Source organism: Pyxicephalus adspersus, chromosome 2 (genome assembly GCF_032062135.1).
Source record: "Pyxicephalus adspersus chromosome 2, UCB_Pads_2.0, whole genome shotgun sequence".
Lineage (NCBI taxonomy): Eukaryota > Metazoa > Chordata > Amphibia > Anura > Pyxicephalidae > Pyxicephalus > Pyxicephalus adspersus.
This window is the reverse complement of record NC_092859.1, coordinates 132,094,183-132,111,647: the sequence shown is the minus strand read 5'-3', so window position 1 is coordinate 132,111,647 and position 17,465 is coordinate 132,094,183. Positions and strand designations below refer to the sequence as shown.

Sequence of the window (17,465 nt, the reverse complement as noted above, 5' to 3'; positions counted from 1 at the left end):
TACAAAAACCTTGGTATGGTATGGTAAAAACTGATATGTTTTAGTGATGACGATGGGGAGCGATGTCCCTGCAATAAAATAAACTTACTCGCCTGATTGCAACTTTTTTTCACTCACCTGCCCCCACTCTGCTGCCTTCTTCACCCAGGTCCCCTCTGCACATGTGCACAGGAATTTATTTATTCTTGGCAGTGGGGGGTATGAAAAAATGCCCAGCATCATACACTGAGCTGTGGATGGATACATGCATTACCTTCCCTGGTGGTCTGAATAATAAGTATTTTTAAATGTCAAAGCGGTACAATTAAAAATACTTATTATTTTAAATTTCTCGCCCCTCAGCCACATGCTCGCACAGTCTGGCCGGCATCTTTATGCCCTGGCCCCGCGTCCCCAACGTTCACACACCGGGGACCCAGATGCCTGCTGGTCATCCCCAGGCGACACAGATGCCAGCTGGGCATCGCCAGGGGAAGCAGATCCTGGGGATCGCTGGAGGACGCCACGGGCACCGCCGGAGGACGCAATGGGCACATGAGGACCAGGTAAGTTTTGAAACTCAATTGCAATCCCACCCCGAGTGTGGCTCGGGGTTACCGCTTTTGGCACTGAAAATTAACCCCGAGCCACACTTGGGAATACCGCCAGGGAGGTTAAAGAAAAGGATTTACGACGGGCAGGTAATTTTTTTTTCTGACTACTGGTTACTTGGTTAACTCCCTTCTTCTCCAACTCTCTGGACCTAACTAGAAATATGTAAGGTGGTCCATACACCCAGTGTTACTTCTTTTTTCTCCTGTATACTCCCAGCACTGGTGTGTCCACCTAGTTAGTTGAAATAAATCTGGCTGTCTACCTTCCATTTGAAGTTCCCACTTATAAGTTCTCTCTCAAGGACCTATGCTCCATCACAACCCAAGAAAATGCACCTGATGGCAAAACCTGATGCATCTAGGCTGCTATAAATGGCTGGGGATAACCCTACTGGAAAACCAGTACCAATAATACCATGTTTGGCAATAATTTTAAGCTTTTGCTTCCCCTTGCTAGTAGGGATTCCATGGTATAATGACAAGCACTGTGAATTCTGAATTCAGAGTTCAGGACTTAGTGGGACCTTCTTTTGGACTTACCATTCCTTGCTGTTTCCCGAATTGAGTTGTGTTTTACTGCCAAATTTAAAACCAGCAGCTTCTTATAAGGTGGCTTGTTATCTGTAGGGCATAATGGCTACTTGATACCATAGACTCCGCCAAGCACTATTTAAGCAGTGCTCCCACATATGCAACTTATTCTGGAACTCAGGTATGGGTCAGGCTTCAGGCTTTAAGGTCAGGCTTCAGCTGTCTCATTGTGCACCATTACTGCCGGTCACTCAACATTTTAACTTGGTTAATTCTTTAAGGCAGTTGCAAATAATTAAGATTACTGAAAAGGGACTTATCTCTTGGGCAGCTTTTATTGTGGTTGTATCTTAAGCCAGAAGAGTTGCAGAGATTGTCTTTCAAAGAACCTTTTACCACCTTCTTTTCCAGATAGGATAATCATGGTGCCTATGTTTGGCCTCAGCATGAAGGAGATTGTGCTCCCTACATTCTTCTCAGAAGTTGATCAACAGACCAGTGATCTTTACGTCCACAGTATCCCGAAAGAATTCTTGAATACCTTGACACCCATATGTAATTAAGAATGTCTCACCATTTTTCCCTCAGGTTCCACTAAAGAATAAAAATTTCTCAATGCCATCTGGATTGTGCAACCCATCTGCATAGCTTATAGGGCAAAGAGTTTAGAAATCCTTTCAGGGGGGTTACAGTTCGTTCAACCTGCAGCATATCCTCTTCCTACTTAGCGCTAATTAAGTGTCTTTGGAAAACTACTGCATGGCGGCAACCTAGCCTAGTGGGCCTGATTCATGAAAACTCTCCAAGACTGGAGAAGACTTGTCTAACTTACCTTTAGAGCTACAAACTGCTCAATGCTCAAGGAACCTCTAGCAGCTTCTAGAGAAACCCTGGTTAAGAAACATTGATCTACCTTCTCCGGTCTATAAGAGCTTTAATAAATTCGGCCAATTATGTCTCACTACTATGTTGAACTGGCAGCCTTAGCTACTGTTGGTTTTGCTTCTGTCCACTGTTTTCTTGTGTGCTGTATTTTTGAGCTTCCCTCCCTGTGTACGTTAGTTACTTCCCATTTGTATGCTGACAAGGAGCAGTCAAGAAAAACAGAAAATGTAATACTTACCATATATTTCTTTCCCGATAGCTCCATGGCTGCATACAAAACCATTATTTTTTAAGGAGGGCTTGTTATAGAATGCTAGGTGTATGGAACACCTTGAACGTATCTAGTAAGGTCCTAAGAGTGGGAGGAGAAGGGGGTTACCCTATTCATATGCTGCCATAGAGCTACCAGGACAGGAAAAGTACAATAAGTATTACATTTTTTGTTTTATTGCAAATAAACATAATCTTTTTCAATAATGTCTCTGTACTCATGTTTTTTGTGCCACTGCAGGGGATTGTTAAACAAAATAATCTTGCAGTGCGTACCTCATTAAGAAAAATTTCCTAAATAAACAAATGTTGAGGGATTAATCTCCTGCTCCTATTCAAGTCTATAAAGGTAACCAAAGGATATCAATTACTAAGTTGAGTTCACATTACTGAATTACTGAAATATATGTCAGTGCATTACTTTTTATGGTGGCTTGCTGTGTTAGATAAAAATGGGGCACATTTTTGTTGTAATAGGCAGCCCACGTATATGAATGCATCAATGCACCACAAGGTAATGCATCAAAAATGTTGTAACTGGGCTGCAGTATTTGCTGCTACATGAGTAAATTCTGGCATTGTGTAATAGTGGGAAACTAATTACACAACTGTGTTATTCTAAATCTTTTCTGTGGCTCATATTAAAAGTAACATGATTAAAAAAAAGAGCCATTGGTCTCATGATTTCTAATTATCTTACAGGACAGCAATACAAAGAATGTGGCTCTACCCACCTAAAAGAAGAAGCTCAAGAACAAGCACAAGCAGCCCAAATAAAAGGCATCAGCAACAAAGTTATCTCAGTTTTCTTTAGCCTGGAGGAAAGAACTTTTCAGCTGCATCCATGCTAGTGGTAGAGACCCCCACCCTGTCCAGGCAGATATGTCTTAAGCTGCGTACACACTTCCAATTTTTGTCATTGGAAAGGATCTTTCACGATCCTTTCCAACGACAAGGGAGTGCACGATGCATGAACGGTGCTGTACATACAGCACCGTTCATGCTCTATGGAGAGGGGAGGGGGAGAGCGACGGAGCGGCAGCGCGCTCTCCCCTTCCCTTTCATTAGGATCGGCTGTCGTCCATCGTCCGTGGATCCGGCAGGTCGGTCGTCCGGACGATGGACGACACCGACTGTACACACGGCAGATTTTCGCCCGATGCCGATTATCGGGCGATAAAAATCTGACGTGTGTACGTATGCACCAGATGGGACAAAGTCCTCCATAACTCTTGTTAGTGAAATATTGTGATCCTTAAACTAAATATTAGGAATTTATTAAGAGCCACAAGCACACAATCATATATAACCAATTATTGTATGTTCTTACTTTGAAAAAGTGTTAATTTATACAAAGTTGAAGCTGCCAACTTTTTACTTTTATGATTGAACACTAGAGTGCAGCAGAGTGACTGTAAATTCAGCATTTTGCCTATGAGAAAAAGACAGGTCCATTATTTCTTGCATTGTATCCTGGATGTGGATGTCTACACTCTATAGAGCAATGGTGTGGCTACAAATTAAGGCCTTCTGAACTAAGCATGAACTTTAGCCATAGGAATCAAGGATATGCATTTCTCTGTAAGGGATAGAAGGCATGTACGGGTACATTTTTACATACGAGACCTTTTGAGGACAGATAGTGACAAGACTATGGAGTTTGTAAAGCAATGCATAATATGTTAGCACTATATAATTACAAGATAACAATAATACAAGAAGAGAAAGAAATGTATCATTAGGATTTATAATATAATATATAAAATATAATTGATATTCTTATTTTTGCAGAAGAGCATTTTCCTTCTCTTTCAGCAGTTCATATAAAAGATACAATAAGCTTTCTGGCAGTTTTCCCAAGCAGGAAAGAACTGAAACAATCAAATTGTCAATATAACTACTAAAATATTTTATCAGATTATGAAGTCATATGTAATACCAGACATCAGTTTCCCTTGCAGGGCACCGTCATGTTCTTCTTCTGAGGACCATCCTTGACAATCTTTGTAGGCTTGGCTGGGATGATGTAACTCTGGGGGTTTATTCATTCCTGGCATGCACAGGGAAAGCCGCGATTGCCAGTATCCTGAAAACTAAAGCTGAAGCTGCATACGCACAGCTCAACTTTTTGACTGATACCCGGAGCAATCAGGCAGGTAGACAACGCCTGTCCCTTTCTGCAATAATGACCTGCCTGATTGTGGATTTTTAAAAGTGGAACTTCTGGTTCATATCCGCTCTGATTCTAGTTGTTCACTCATATGGTCCATGGTGAAATGTATCACAATTAATTTTTATTGCCGCATACACACCTACCAATCAATTTTATTTCATGCATTTCCATGTGATGTGATGACCATTTGTTGGCCTGTGGACTTACCCTGAGAACCCAGTAAATGCAACAAACATTTCAACATTAGAGAGTAAAAATATGCATTCGACTGTGAATTGGCTCTAAATGGTCAGAAATGCTTTGTGTATGCAGGCATCGAGAATATCATGAGATTTTGCTACACCTGTAGATGGAAAAGAAAAATAAAGTTTTACCATGTGATGTAATCATATACATTTTAGCTGATAGGTTCTATCTTCTATTATTCAGACATGTAAACAATGATTTTGATATATGACAGTGCTAGCTACCTACCTACTCAGTCACCAGTCACCAATTGGGGAATACAAAAATTTCAAAATTAATTCCTCAAGTAAACCTTATTGACCGTTATGCTCACTCATTAGCTTCAATTGTTTCTTAATCATTGACCTATAACAAATAATAAACCAGAGCATTTCCATACCCAACATTTTAGTGCTTTGTTTTGTTTGTTTTTCAAATCCAGTGCATTATTTCATCATAATGTGGAAGATAAAAAGGGGGCATATAGGAACCATTATTGGCACATAAATTTAACTGGAGTACCCTTGTGGTTTTTTGTTCCCATGATTCACACATTATTGCCACACAGCACAGTCGGGTAAATTGCTTTGTTTCTCTTTGAATATTTTTAGGTGAACTTCCTTAATCAGTGCATAGATGAACTTGAGATGATGACGCACATTTGCTGCAAAGTGCATGACTGAAAAGAGAAAGGGTGATATAGGAAAAGGATTGCGGAGCCAGAAAATAAGTGAATGACAAAGCTGGCTGTACAAAATATAGGAATCTTTTAGGTGGGTAGAATAGTGGAGAATGTCTAATGTCTTAGTGTCTAAAAAATCATTAGTCAAAAAATGAAAATTGTTTATTGTCTTAATAATACATTCATTCCTTCATTTCTAAAAATGTGTTCAGTTACTCCCTTTAGTTACTTCATATGCTTTGCAGAGAATCTCATACCATTAATGCCTGTGGTTACAATTTATGCTCATATCTATTTAATGTACAGCAATGCGTAATATGTTGGTGCTATATAAATCCTGTTTATTAATATTATTAATAATGTCTTCATTTGTAGCCACCTCATTGTGCTTAGAGAGCCGAGATTACATATGTGATCACCCACATTCCTTACATGACTGTCCCTATGGAGAAGGACATGGGTTGCCTCCTCTTCATTCTCTCGTTCCCACCTCCAAATGAAAAGTGCACAGTTATTATTATTTTTATTATTAATAAACATAATTTATATAGCGCCAACATATTACGCAGAGGTGTACATTAAATAGGGATTGCAAATGACAGACAAATACAGATAGTGACACAGGAGGGGAGGATCCCGCTCCAAACAGCTTACAATCTAGGAGGTTGGCCGAAGAAACACACAATAGGAGAGGAGATATGTAGTGGTGGGAAGTAGTGACGGCTTCAAAGTACAGAAGAAGACGGGTAGGCAAGTTTGAAAAAATGGGTTTTGAGCGCTCTTTTAAATGAGCAGAAAGTAGGCGCAAGCCAGATAGGACGAGGAAGACCATTCCAGAGAGTGGGGGCAGCTCTAGAAAAGCCTTGGAGCCGTGCGTGTGATGAGATTATGAATGAGGAAGATTTGGGCAGTTGAGTGTACACTTCTCCTTCATTGCCTACAAATCATACAACACTCTTAATAGATAATAGAAATAGTAATAATGCATTTATTCAATATACCGTTCAATATACTGTACTGGCTTTGTTCAGACAGGCAAAAGAGGTTGAGGGATGATTCCTCTTTCCTCACCCATTTAAGCAATGCTTTGGGTGGCAGTCCAATGGAGGGTGAACGAATAGGGTGAGTGGTTCACCACTGCTCACTGACGCCAACTATCAATTCTGCATATGGGGCTTCTTTAAAGCAGAAGTTAACCCTGTTTTCACTGAGATGTCCCTGGCCTGTCAGAGGTGTCCTCATCTTCTTCCTTCTTCTCTTCCTTGTTTCATTCTTCAGCCATCTTGATTGGCCAGGCCAGGATTGTGTAACTCATTCAGTCCTGGCAGCCGCAGGGAAGTCCGGATGCACCAGCTACCAACATTGAATTTGGCATGCACATGCGCAGGTCAGCAGTTTTGACAGTTAAAGGGAGTGATCAGGCAGGTGGGTATGGTTTAAAGAGGAAAGGACATCACTTGTTCTTTTCTACAATAAAGCTCTGCCTGGTTGCAAAATTTTACTTGAAAGTGTTGCTTTAGTTCCACTATAAGAAGCAGTGATGCAGTGCAAGCAGCCAAACAAGGTGCGATCCGCCAGGAACTGCAGGATTGCTTGCTCATTGTGTGGTTTAACTCTCATTGTCATGCAGCTGAGGGAGGTTAGGCACAGTTGCTGTTGAGGTTTCAGTATGCTGTGGTTTGGTATTCTCAGGAAGTTGATGAATAAAGACAAATTCTGGGCAACCTCAGCACTCCAGCAACTGCTTTTAAACACTGTGGTGCAGTTAAAAATGATTAAATTCAAGTCAATGGAAGCAGCTGACTGCTCAGGGGCAGTCATAAGCAACATGTTGTGTTCATCAACCAACCACACCTAACTGCCTGCACAAAATGGTTCCCAATTCAACCATAGTGCTCCGCCACAAGCTCATCGGCCCCAATTCAACTGAATAGGACCAGATGGGAGAACAGGCCGCTGAGGTCAACCACAGGTCTGAAAAAAGCCCTAAAGAGGAAGTAAACCCAAAACAAAAAAAACACGCGTACCTTCAATCCTGCAGAGCAGTCAATCCGTTGGGAGGTTTCTTCCACCGGGTCCCAAGTCGTCCCGGTATCTGTCTTTGGGTCAGAGGGAGCGCCAGGCACCACCATCCTGTCCTCTCTTCTTCTGGGTTCTTCTTTCTACGTCACCTGACCCAAACACGAGATCGGGTAAGGTAGATGGGAAAAAAAGTTGCTGATCTCACTGCGTATACGTGAGATGTGCAATTCTTTCCCTTTTGATGAAAGGGATCCTTCTGCGTATGCCTGAGATGCTCAGTCATGCACAGAAGGAGCACTCAAGAGCCTCCCGGGATGAGTGACATAAGTATCCCGGAAGGTTCTGCGCTCCTATTCATTCTTGATTGCCTAGGCACATGAAAAAAACCCAAACATAATTTTTACTTTAAATAAAAGGGGCTATGTCCCTTCTACAATAACTGTGCTTACCTGACAAATTTTGAATTTTGTTGAGCTACAGAGTTAGTTGCCAGCTACCTTTGGGTATGCCTGCATGGGAGTTACGTCATCCTGGCACGGCCAATCAAGATGGCTAAATATTATCCTAAAGAGGGAGTAAACCCGAAAACGACCCAAAAGAAAACAAAATAAATGATTCCACCTTTGTGTTTTTTCGCACCTCATTGCGTGTACACTGGTTTCCTATTGTTTAGAATGGGGGTAATACACATGTGTGTGATGCATATTCCTGATACACACATTACAGATGACAATGACTGCACATAAATGGTTTTTGAAAAGTTTTTACATGTTTATATCCAAGGTGCACTTTATTCCCTTATTACATGTTCATTCATATAGAATGGGAACCCCTTGTCCCTTACCCTTAACACAACCAAATGCAAGGAGTGGTTTGGGTGTAGGGCAGGGCTGACACCACTTATTCCTCCGCACTGCTGTGTTGTCAGCCAATAAAAGCATGCCTAAATTCAGAATTTTCACTTTACATAAAAGGGTAGACAACCCTTTTATGTAAGGTAAAAATTATGTTTGTTTTTTTTTTTTTAAGTGCAAAACCCTTTTTAAAAAAAAAAAAAAAAAGGGTGCAGCACCGTCCTCTCTAGGCGATTGAGAATTATTGGGAGCGCAAAGCCTCCCAGGACACCTACGTCACACATCCCAGGATACCTACGTCACGCATCCCGGGAGGCTCTTGGGTGCTCCCTGCACATGCCCAAGCATCTCAGGCATGTGCAGAAGTAACACTTTCGTCAAAAGGGGAAAAAAATTGTCGATCTGACGCATGTGCAGTGAGAATGGAAAGTTTTTTTCCCATCTATGTCACCCGATCTCGCGCCTGGGTTGGGTGACGTAGGAAGAACCCGAAAGAGAAGATGGCAGCGTCTGGAGCGCCGGCCAAAAGACGGATACTGGGACAACGCAGTATTCGATGGAAGAGACCTCCAAACCGATTGACTGCTCTGCGAGATTGAAGGTAAGTATATTTTTTTTGTTTTGGGTGACTTTTGAGTTGGGTGTATTTCCAGCACCAACTTTGCAGTCATTTTCTGTACTAGCAGAGTCATTAAATGAATAAAACACGATGAAATGTACAAGTATAGCATATTTGTATTTATTAATGTATTTTGAGGCAGGGCAGTATAGAAGTAGTATCGAGGTAGGCAAATTTCCCGCCATTTCTGTGAGCCCCTCACAGGTCACCTCAGCTCCTCTCACCTACAGCGGGAGCTTTAAATGCAGCAGCGAGCTCAGCGTCTGCGGCTCCGCCCCTGGTGACGTCATGACGCCGTCCGCTCTCTGACACTGCAAGGAAAAACAATCCGAAGCCATTTTGGTGCTTGGGGTTGCGGAGTTTTAGGCTGGCTGTGTAATGACCGGAGACCGGGGGAGGAGGACGGGAAGATACGGAGCGAGCATGGTAAGCGGGTGAGTGTTGTATGTGGGGGGCTGCTTGTGTTCCGCACGGTGTGACGCTGCTGGGAGGGTCTCCGGCTCAGCCCCCTGTCATGTTCTGACTGGCACTGATCATGTGACCTGTGCTGGCCGTACTGTGATGTCATGATCACTGTACATGCCTAACACATCCAGCATGTTCCCCTCACTGCCAATATTCAGCACCAAATCCTGATTTATTATCTGTATTACCTTCTATATAAGTATATCATGTGCTAATAATGTCATATATAACTTTATATCAAACTCCTGATCAATGCCAGACCCTGTACAGGACTATAGGACGGACAGGCAGAATCCACATCTGACTTTACCTGCAATCAATATGGATATTGGCAATAAAAATCAATGTAATATATTATAGCTTGCTATTTCTTAATGTGGTGATTCTGTTTATAACACACTTCCTGTCCTCGGGTGACAATGTGCAGTCATTGTATGATTGGAGGAGTAGTGTAGTCACCTGAGGACACTTTCCTCAGCTCTGAGCATACGTTCACAATGATGACTTTGTCTAAAAGGAAGTGACAAGGACGACATATTCCTAGGAGGATCAATAGTGATTATCAGTGCTGCTAGAAAAGGTTCAAAGTCTGAATGAAGAATGATAATGTATGTAAGAGTTGGTAGGATGCAATATAATACAGCTTTGGGGTGGGTATAGTTACCTTTTAAAGTTGATGCTCAGGCAGAGCTTTATTGCAGAAAGGAACAGGCGATGTCCCTTCAGCAATAAAACATATTTACATTTATGATGGCTCCCTGCAAATTTCAAAATAGCTGAGCTGCGCATCCCCTGCAGCTGCTGGGACTTAATGAACTCCAATTCAATTTACATCTTCCCAGCCCGGTCATTCAGGATGTCTGAGGATCCAGGAGAAGAAAAAGGAAGAATATGGCAGCGGGGACAGGTGAGTATTATTATTATTACACAGTATTTATATAGCGCCAACATATGAGGCAGCGCTTTACAAAGTCTTTAGTCATGTCACTATGAGGTTTTGTTCAACTTTAACCAGTTTGTCCCCTTTGGATTCTGTGTCAGTTAGGCAGTTTATTCACAGGGATCCTTTTCCTTCCTGATGAAAATCACATTTACTTTTGATGGAATTGGGGCAGCACGGTGGCTCAGGGGTTAGCACTCCGGCCTTTGCATCACTAGGTCCCAGGTTCAAAAAAGTTCAGCCAGGACACTAGCCGCATGGAGTTTGCAGGTTCTCCCCATGTCTGTGTGGGTTTCCCCCAAAAAAAAACATGCAGTTAGGTTAATTGGCTTTCCCCCCAAAAAAATTGGCCTTAGACTACATTAATGACATGACCATTGTAGGGACTTTAGATTGTGAGCTCCTTTGAGGGACAGCTAGTGACATGACTATGGACTTTGTACAGCACTGTGTAATATGATGGCGCTATATAAATACTGTGTAATATGAATAATTATATTAATTGCTAACTGCATTTTGCTGTGATTTGTAGATCACCGATTCAGTTTTAGCAATGTTTTTTGTCGGTTACAGGTTGACCAGCAACTGTCGCTCTTCACTCACTTCTATGGGCTTGGCTACATATCTGCATTCTGTTCTTCTGTACTCAGTAATTCTAAGTGTATCTATTTGTCACTGCTACACAATGCCTGTAGTAGTATTATTAATAATCATAAACAGGATTTATATAGTTCTAACATATTGCACAGCTACGTTAAATAGGGGTTGCAAATGACAGACAAATACAGACAATGACACAGGAGGAGAGGACTCTGCCCTGAAGAGCTTGCAATCTGTACAGGTGATATATATCTAAACACACTTAAGTAGCTGGGATAATTCAGAGAAATCAATGTTCCCGGAGTTCTCATTAAAAGACATTTGCCTGCTGCAGTATAAGCAAACTCCATAATGTACAATTGTACATGAGCACAGTATTGCTGCATTCTACAGCAGTGTTCTCCCCAGCCTGTTTTAGCCGGGCGCACCACCCGGCACCTTTTAGTAACCAACCAGCTGTTTTTGGATCGTTACTGATGGGTTGGGTCATTATACAGGGCCTGCCACCCACCTACAATTTCTTCCCAACCGGGTAACAAAATTTCGGGGTTGAGCACTGTACAGTATTCAGAATGTGAATGCATCATGAGTCTGCAGCGTACAATAGCATGGGAGTGCAGTAACTTCACATGTCCAGTGTATAAGAGCGTGTGAATGTAGTATAAGCATACTTTTTAAACAGTGTACCATTGTTCATGAGCACAGTATTAGAGCTCTCTACAACACTGTTGTTTGAGCTTTTTAATGTAGGGAACCCTTTCAAATGACTGTAAGATCTTCAGGCAACCCCTCCTACAATTACTATATCCACAGATCATAGTATATTAGTGTGGTGGTCAGTGGGAAGAATACCTCATGCATAGCTGACCAGTGGGAAGAATGTCTCTCAGATAGCCAAAACAATCATTGGTAACAGGCCTGAGAGGTACAGACTGCTCATTATTCAAGTATCCCCTAGCAGCCTCTGGAGGGCCCTGAGGGTTCACAGAATCCTGGTTGAGAAACATTGGTTTATGACGTATAAGAGTATGTGCAAGCACCATGAGCACCCTGCAGTGTACAATAGAATGTGAACGCAACATAAGCACAATCTGCAGTGTGGAATTGCCAGGTCTAAGAAAATGTATTAAACATAAACAGGCTGCACCATATTTCGGAAATATTTTCTTCTCTGCCAGCTAGAAATGCTTGGCTCTATAATACTCCTTGGTGCTTTATTGATTTCATTTCAGAAGCCAAAGGTTTATTTTAGATACTATAAAGCTCATTCCTATAGATGGGATCTGCCAACTCTTTTATTTACAAGGATAAATACCATCCTTTAAGGAGTTTCAGTTTTGGATGGAGTGTAAGATAGGTCACCCAGTGGCTTTTTATTTCTCTTGCCATAAAATATCCCCACTATTGTTCTTGGCATTGGAGATTTGGAAGTTTGTGTTCCTTTTTCATTTCCATGTTGAATGTATTATAAATCCAGAAAATAAACCTCTTCCTTTTTGTATCTCTCATGGTGTGCAAAGCTGAGATCTTCCGAGTCTCCTTATACATATAGGATACTGATAGGTGATAAAACTCTCCTTGTCCGTACTAAATTAATCCCCCTAGTGTTCTAATTCTGTTTGTATTTTCACGCAAAAAGCGTTACATTTTTTGCATGGAAATTCATTTTACAGTGTAGGCCTATAATTGTTAGGCATAATCCACTGAAATATGTCCAATATTTAATAAACATTAAATAAATAAACACAAAAATCTGTTAAAAATAGTGTAACCTGTAATATAACTGTACAGTAGCATGTATAATATATAAATATATTAAGATATTTTTGTATTGGAATCAATTCAGCTATTTTGTATTTATTCCAATACAAAATTATTTGAATTTCCCGCTGCTCTTCCTGCCTGCACTGACGTCACCGGGAAACCCCGGAGAATGTTGCTGAAGATCGGAGGAAGAAGACGTGTCCCGAGGACCAGCAGGATGCCGGGGGACGCCAACGGAACAAGGTAAGTGTTTTTTTTTTTTGTTTTGTTTTTAGCGACCCCGAGTGTGACTCGGATTACCGCTTTTAGCATGTAAAATCCACCTTTGGGAATACTGCTTGGGGGGTTAAAAGGAAAGCTTCCATGTTTTCAGCAGTGTTACCTTTCCAAAGTTAATGAGGCAAATTGCTTAGTACAGGAATGTCCAAAGTCGAGCCCGGGGGCCAATTGCGGCTTGTGTTCAGATTTCCACTGGCCCGCAACCTCTGTCATAAAAATCAATAATATGCGGCCCGCCAGCACTGTTGACCACAGTATAAAATACATGAGTTGTTAGAGTTGTTTAACCACCTTGCAATTATCGGCCCGCTACTCTGCAGGCATAATCAGCAGAATGAGAGTCCCCATGTGTGAACAGGGAATCCCCTGCGTCGTCATAGTGGGCGTGTGCTGTGCAGGACCATGCGCACTGTGATTCCAAGAACTTGCTCTGCACGGAGCAGGACTGACACCAGACTCTGTGCACAGGGAATCCCTCATGTCACCCTGGTGGGCGTGTGCTGTGTGGGACCCGTGCAGACCAGGCCTACCGGTCCCCACACGTTTTCACCTCACCATATCTGACCCTCTTTGCAAAAAGTTTGGACACTCCTGGCTTAGTAGGAGAAAATCCCTGTTTCAAGACTTGCAGTAAGCTGCAGCATTGTACTACATGTTTACTGCACTGACATTGCATCTTGCCATTGTGGTGGGGTTGCAGCATGGTACCTGGATATGACATACTGCTTCTGGCCACGCGGTTGCCTTGGAGGAAGAACCATACTACCGCCACAAATACAAGGCCCAGGTGTTCAAATGTGTTTACCTGTGGTGCGGTTTGCTGTTTTAGGAGGCATAGTGGCAGTTTGCTATGCACCTGGGATCAGCTATCTATTTTGTTTTTGATTTCAAGGCACCTAATTCTTCAACCTCCGTGTTGGCATTCACCCAATATGTTAAATGTTTTATTGTGATTTCATTGCATGCAAATAAGGCCAACAACAAGTTCTTCTCTGGTTGCCACCCCAATGTTTTTTTTTTTTTTTTTTTATTCAGCTGAAAATCTTAGTGTGAAATGTTCTTATCAAGCTAAATAAATGACAGTTTTATCTCAGTGAGGACCTGACTGTGAAATGCTGGTATCTTTTTAGACATTCAGTGTTGTGTTGTTGGTGTTCTCAGAATCACAGATATGAAATGGAAGGCATGAAAGGCTCCAGTCATAGTAAGAAGCCAAGATTCACATAACTGTGCTCTTGTGAAGGCTGAAAGTGTACCGAATATAACAAAAACTCCAGTATTTTTCCATTCCTCTAAAATGGGGGAATGAAAACATCAATATATTCATAGATCCTGATAAATACAGTGATGTTTTCTCCATAACCATGGAAATTTTTCTTCTGGTTTTTGGAATAGAATAACTATAGATCCTGCCTGTTCCCTTACTTAGAAGAAACATTGTTTCAGGACAGGTTATTATTATTAATAATAAACAGGATTTATAAAGCGCCAACATATTACACAGCGCTGTACATTCAATAGGGGTTGCAAAGGACAGACCGTGACACAGGAGGAGAGGACCGTGCCCAGAAGAGCTTACAATATAGGAGGTGGGGGAAGTAACACAATAGGAGGGTAAATATGGAATGGTGTGAAGTATTGAGGGTTTCAAAAAGCAGCAGATGGGTAGGCAAGTTTGAAAATAATGGGTTTTGAGTGCTCTTTTAAATGAGCAGAAAGTAAGAGCAAGCCGAAGAGGAAGACCATTCCAGATTGTTGGGGCAGCTCTAGAATAAAGTCTTGGAGCCGTGCATGTGAAGAGGACGAGTGAGGAAGTCAGTAGTTGCATAAAAACATTCCACCACTGTAGTTTTTCTTTAATTGGATGCGTTCTAATTTGGATATTAGGACTCCTAGCAGTAGTTGGGGCTATTTCAGACCCACAATGAATATCTGCCTTTTTCCACGTGCTTAACCAACTGCTCCTATTCAAGTGTGTGTGGGGGGGGGCGGGGGGTTGTTGATGGGAACCATTGTTTGCTTGTGGTGGTGGCAAAGCACACAAAGCTTTTGGCCATGCAGTCTCTTTTAGTAGAAGCGCTCCACAGCTTCACGCAAAAGTAATTACCTGTGGTGTCGTTTGCTGCTCCTGGGTGCACAGCAGTGGACAACTGTGCAGTTTACCACCACAGGTATGAAAGGGCCCTTTAGTCATATTCAATCCAGACTTAATATTAATAATAATATTTTTAATAAATTGTATTTATATAGCTCCAACATTATGCAGCACTGTACATTTCAATAGGGGTTCCAAGTGACGGACAAATGCAGACAGTACACAGGAGGAGGAGAGGACCCTGCCCCGAAGAGCTTACAATCTAGGACTAGTTCAGGTAATGTTCATTATGTCTCATAGCTTTTCCAAGTCACTTCTACAGTTTTTGCATCTTCAGCCTGGACAAGCAAAGAAACATATTCAACATGACAAGAACAAGTCCAGTTTAATATGACCAACTACTACAAGATATACAAGGATCTGAATGAATGAGATCCCCCACAGACAAGATGCAGGTTTATAGTGTAGGGAATAAGTAATCTGTCACCTGTAGTCTGGCAAGAATGCTTTAGAACTTAGTATAAAATTTGTTTTTGTTCCAGGCATTTCAATATAGAGATGCATTATCCCAGCCAGAGTGTTTATGTGACAAACACACCATTGTGTAATATTTGTGTCAGTTTTTACCTTTTGTCTTACTGTGTAAATTTATTGTTAGGTATGAATTATGACTGGGACAACAAGACAGTCCAGCCTTTGTTGATGTGAAGAGCAGAAACTCCTAGTCCAAGATGCCTACAGTGTCAACACTTCCCAAAGAGCTGTATCTTTCCACTTCATTGTCTGAGCTGAACAAGAAGGCTGAAGTTAAAGCAGACTCAACTAGTACAAAGAGGTATAGCCTTTTCTGTTTATTTCATTTACAGATATGCAGAGTTATTTGTTTTATATACCCATGAAGTCTGCGTTTTTTTTTTCTATGTCATAAGCTTTTAATTTAAGTATATCTAAATCCATATGGAAAAATATAATGGGCCTGATTTATTGAAGCTCTCCAAGACGGAAGAAGATAAGACTATTATGGTAGAACGTGGGTGATCAGCAAACCTTAAATGGATCTGCTCCAGAGTTGAAAATATTTACATCCAGAGTTAAAAATATTTGCCAACTAATAGCAAACTATTTTAATAAACACTGTCCTGGTTTGCTGGATCACCTTGGTTTTTCTTTTCTAGCTTTGGAGAATTTTAATAAATCGGGCCAAATATATAGCTTAGATTAGGTACCAGCATTAGGTTTCTTTTAAACCCTTTTTAAATTGATTTTCTTTCCTAGTCATTCTTGGATTAGCAAACTTCTTGCCCCTGGGCAGCTATACCCGATCCTTCATTAGATGAGAGTGATTAGTGATTCTCACAAGAAAGAGAACATTGTCTGTGATCACAAGAAATGACAAAGACTCCATGGTCACATGGTACTTTTTGTATTTTTCGGGGAAAAAAATTAGCTTGGAAAATAGAAAGAGTGCAGCCTCCACACATAAATGCTGGAAAGAGTCAATATTTTACTTTTTTTTTCTTTCATTTGAATATATAAACTTGAAGGGCTTGGTTCCAATGTGGGTTTAAACCTCTTTAGGAGAATACCCCTTAACCTTTCAATTGATTACATTACTTACAAGGTTTTGTAAAAATTGCTGTCAAAAGAAGAGATGCATGCATGGTTATTTTGGAATAGCTGTTCCTGTGTTGCAGTTCTGTTCTTTTATAATTCTGAAGTCCTGCATATGTGTTGTGAAAGAGACATTTGGATTGTCCAGGGATCTTGAAGGTAGGAATTAACCTGTAACTTTCAGGCATTATACATTTAACATGTTCAGATGTTTACACATTTGGATCTATATATTCATGTAAATATAGGGTGAGCCCTGAGCTATTGGGGCCATGTGAAAACTTTCTCCCAAATCTTTGAAGACCCAGTGGGAAATGTTTCCTAGTCTCAGGTGCTCATACGGAAAATGGATTGTTAAATCATCATGGTATATTCACTTTCAATCATATAGAGTTCTGCTGCTTTTACATTTTCATGTCGCTGAACAATACTGTTTTCACAATAATTGGATGCGGAATGATGCAGCCGGACCATCAAGTTGGATGTCCATATCTGACACTGCATGTAGTCACCCTGAAAATCTAGAAACAGCTCTCAGTGTTATCCTTTGCTTGTTCCTTTTTTCTAGTTTGTGCCAACATTTATAAAGGCAGAGACCCTTCCTGCCCTCAGGATAACATTACAAAAAAAAAAAAAAAGTCCTTAGCGTACACATTTTAGTACATTGTGTAGACTTGTGTAGATAGATTTCAGGAACATAGATGGGCATATAAACCTCCCTATGCAGAAAAACAACAGAAATTATGACATTACAATTGCAAGACATTTACTGATTAGAAATCTCTCCAATGGGCACAAGGGCATTAGAACTTCTACATCCATCTCTTCTACAGAACTCACAAGGACAGGGGGAAAAA

General features: G+C 41.1%; 1 protein-coding gene and 1 long non-coding RNA gene across 2 annotated transcripts in view; both read left to right on the top strand.

Annotated features, from left to right (window-relative positions):
• Window positions 1–8,938: 8,938 nt before the first annotated feature.
• LOC140324499 (uncharacterized) lies at window positions 8,939–15,720 on the top strand. Its single transcript, XR_011919548.1, has 3 exons — window positions 8,939–9,280; window positions 15,187–15,274; window positions 15,656–15,720. It is a non-coding gene; the product is annotated as an uncharacterized lncRNA (long non-coding RNA).
• An 8-nt stretch (window positions 15,721–15,728) lies between these two features.
• The window catches only part of USP8 (ubiquitin specific peptidase 8), a 26,244-nt gene continuing 24,507 nt past the window's right edge, over window positions 15,729–17,465 (top strand). The window contains exon 1 of the mRNA XM_072399106.1: window positions 15,729–15,803. Within this exon, the coding sequence (XP_072255207.1) occupies window positions 15,729–15,803 (75 nt within the window). The remainder of the gene's footprint in view (window positions 15,804–17,465) is intronic.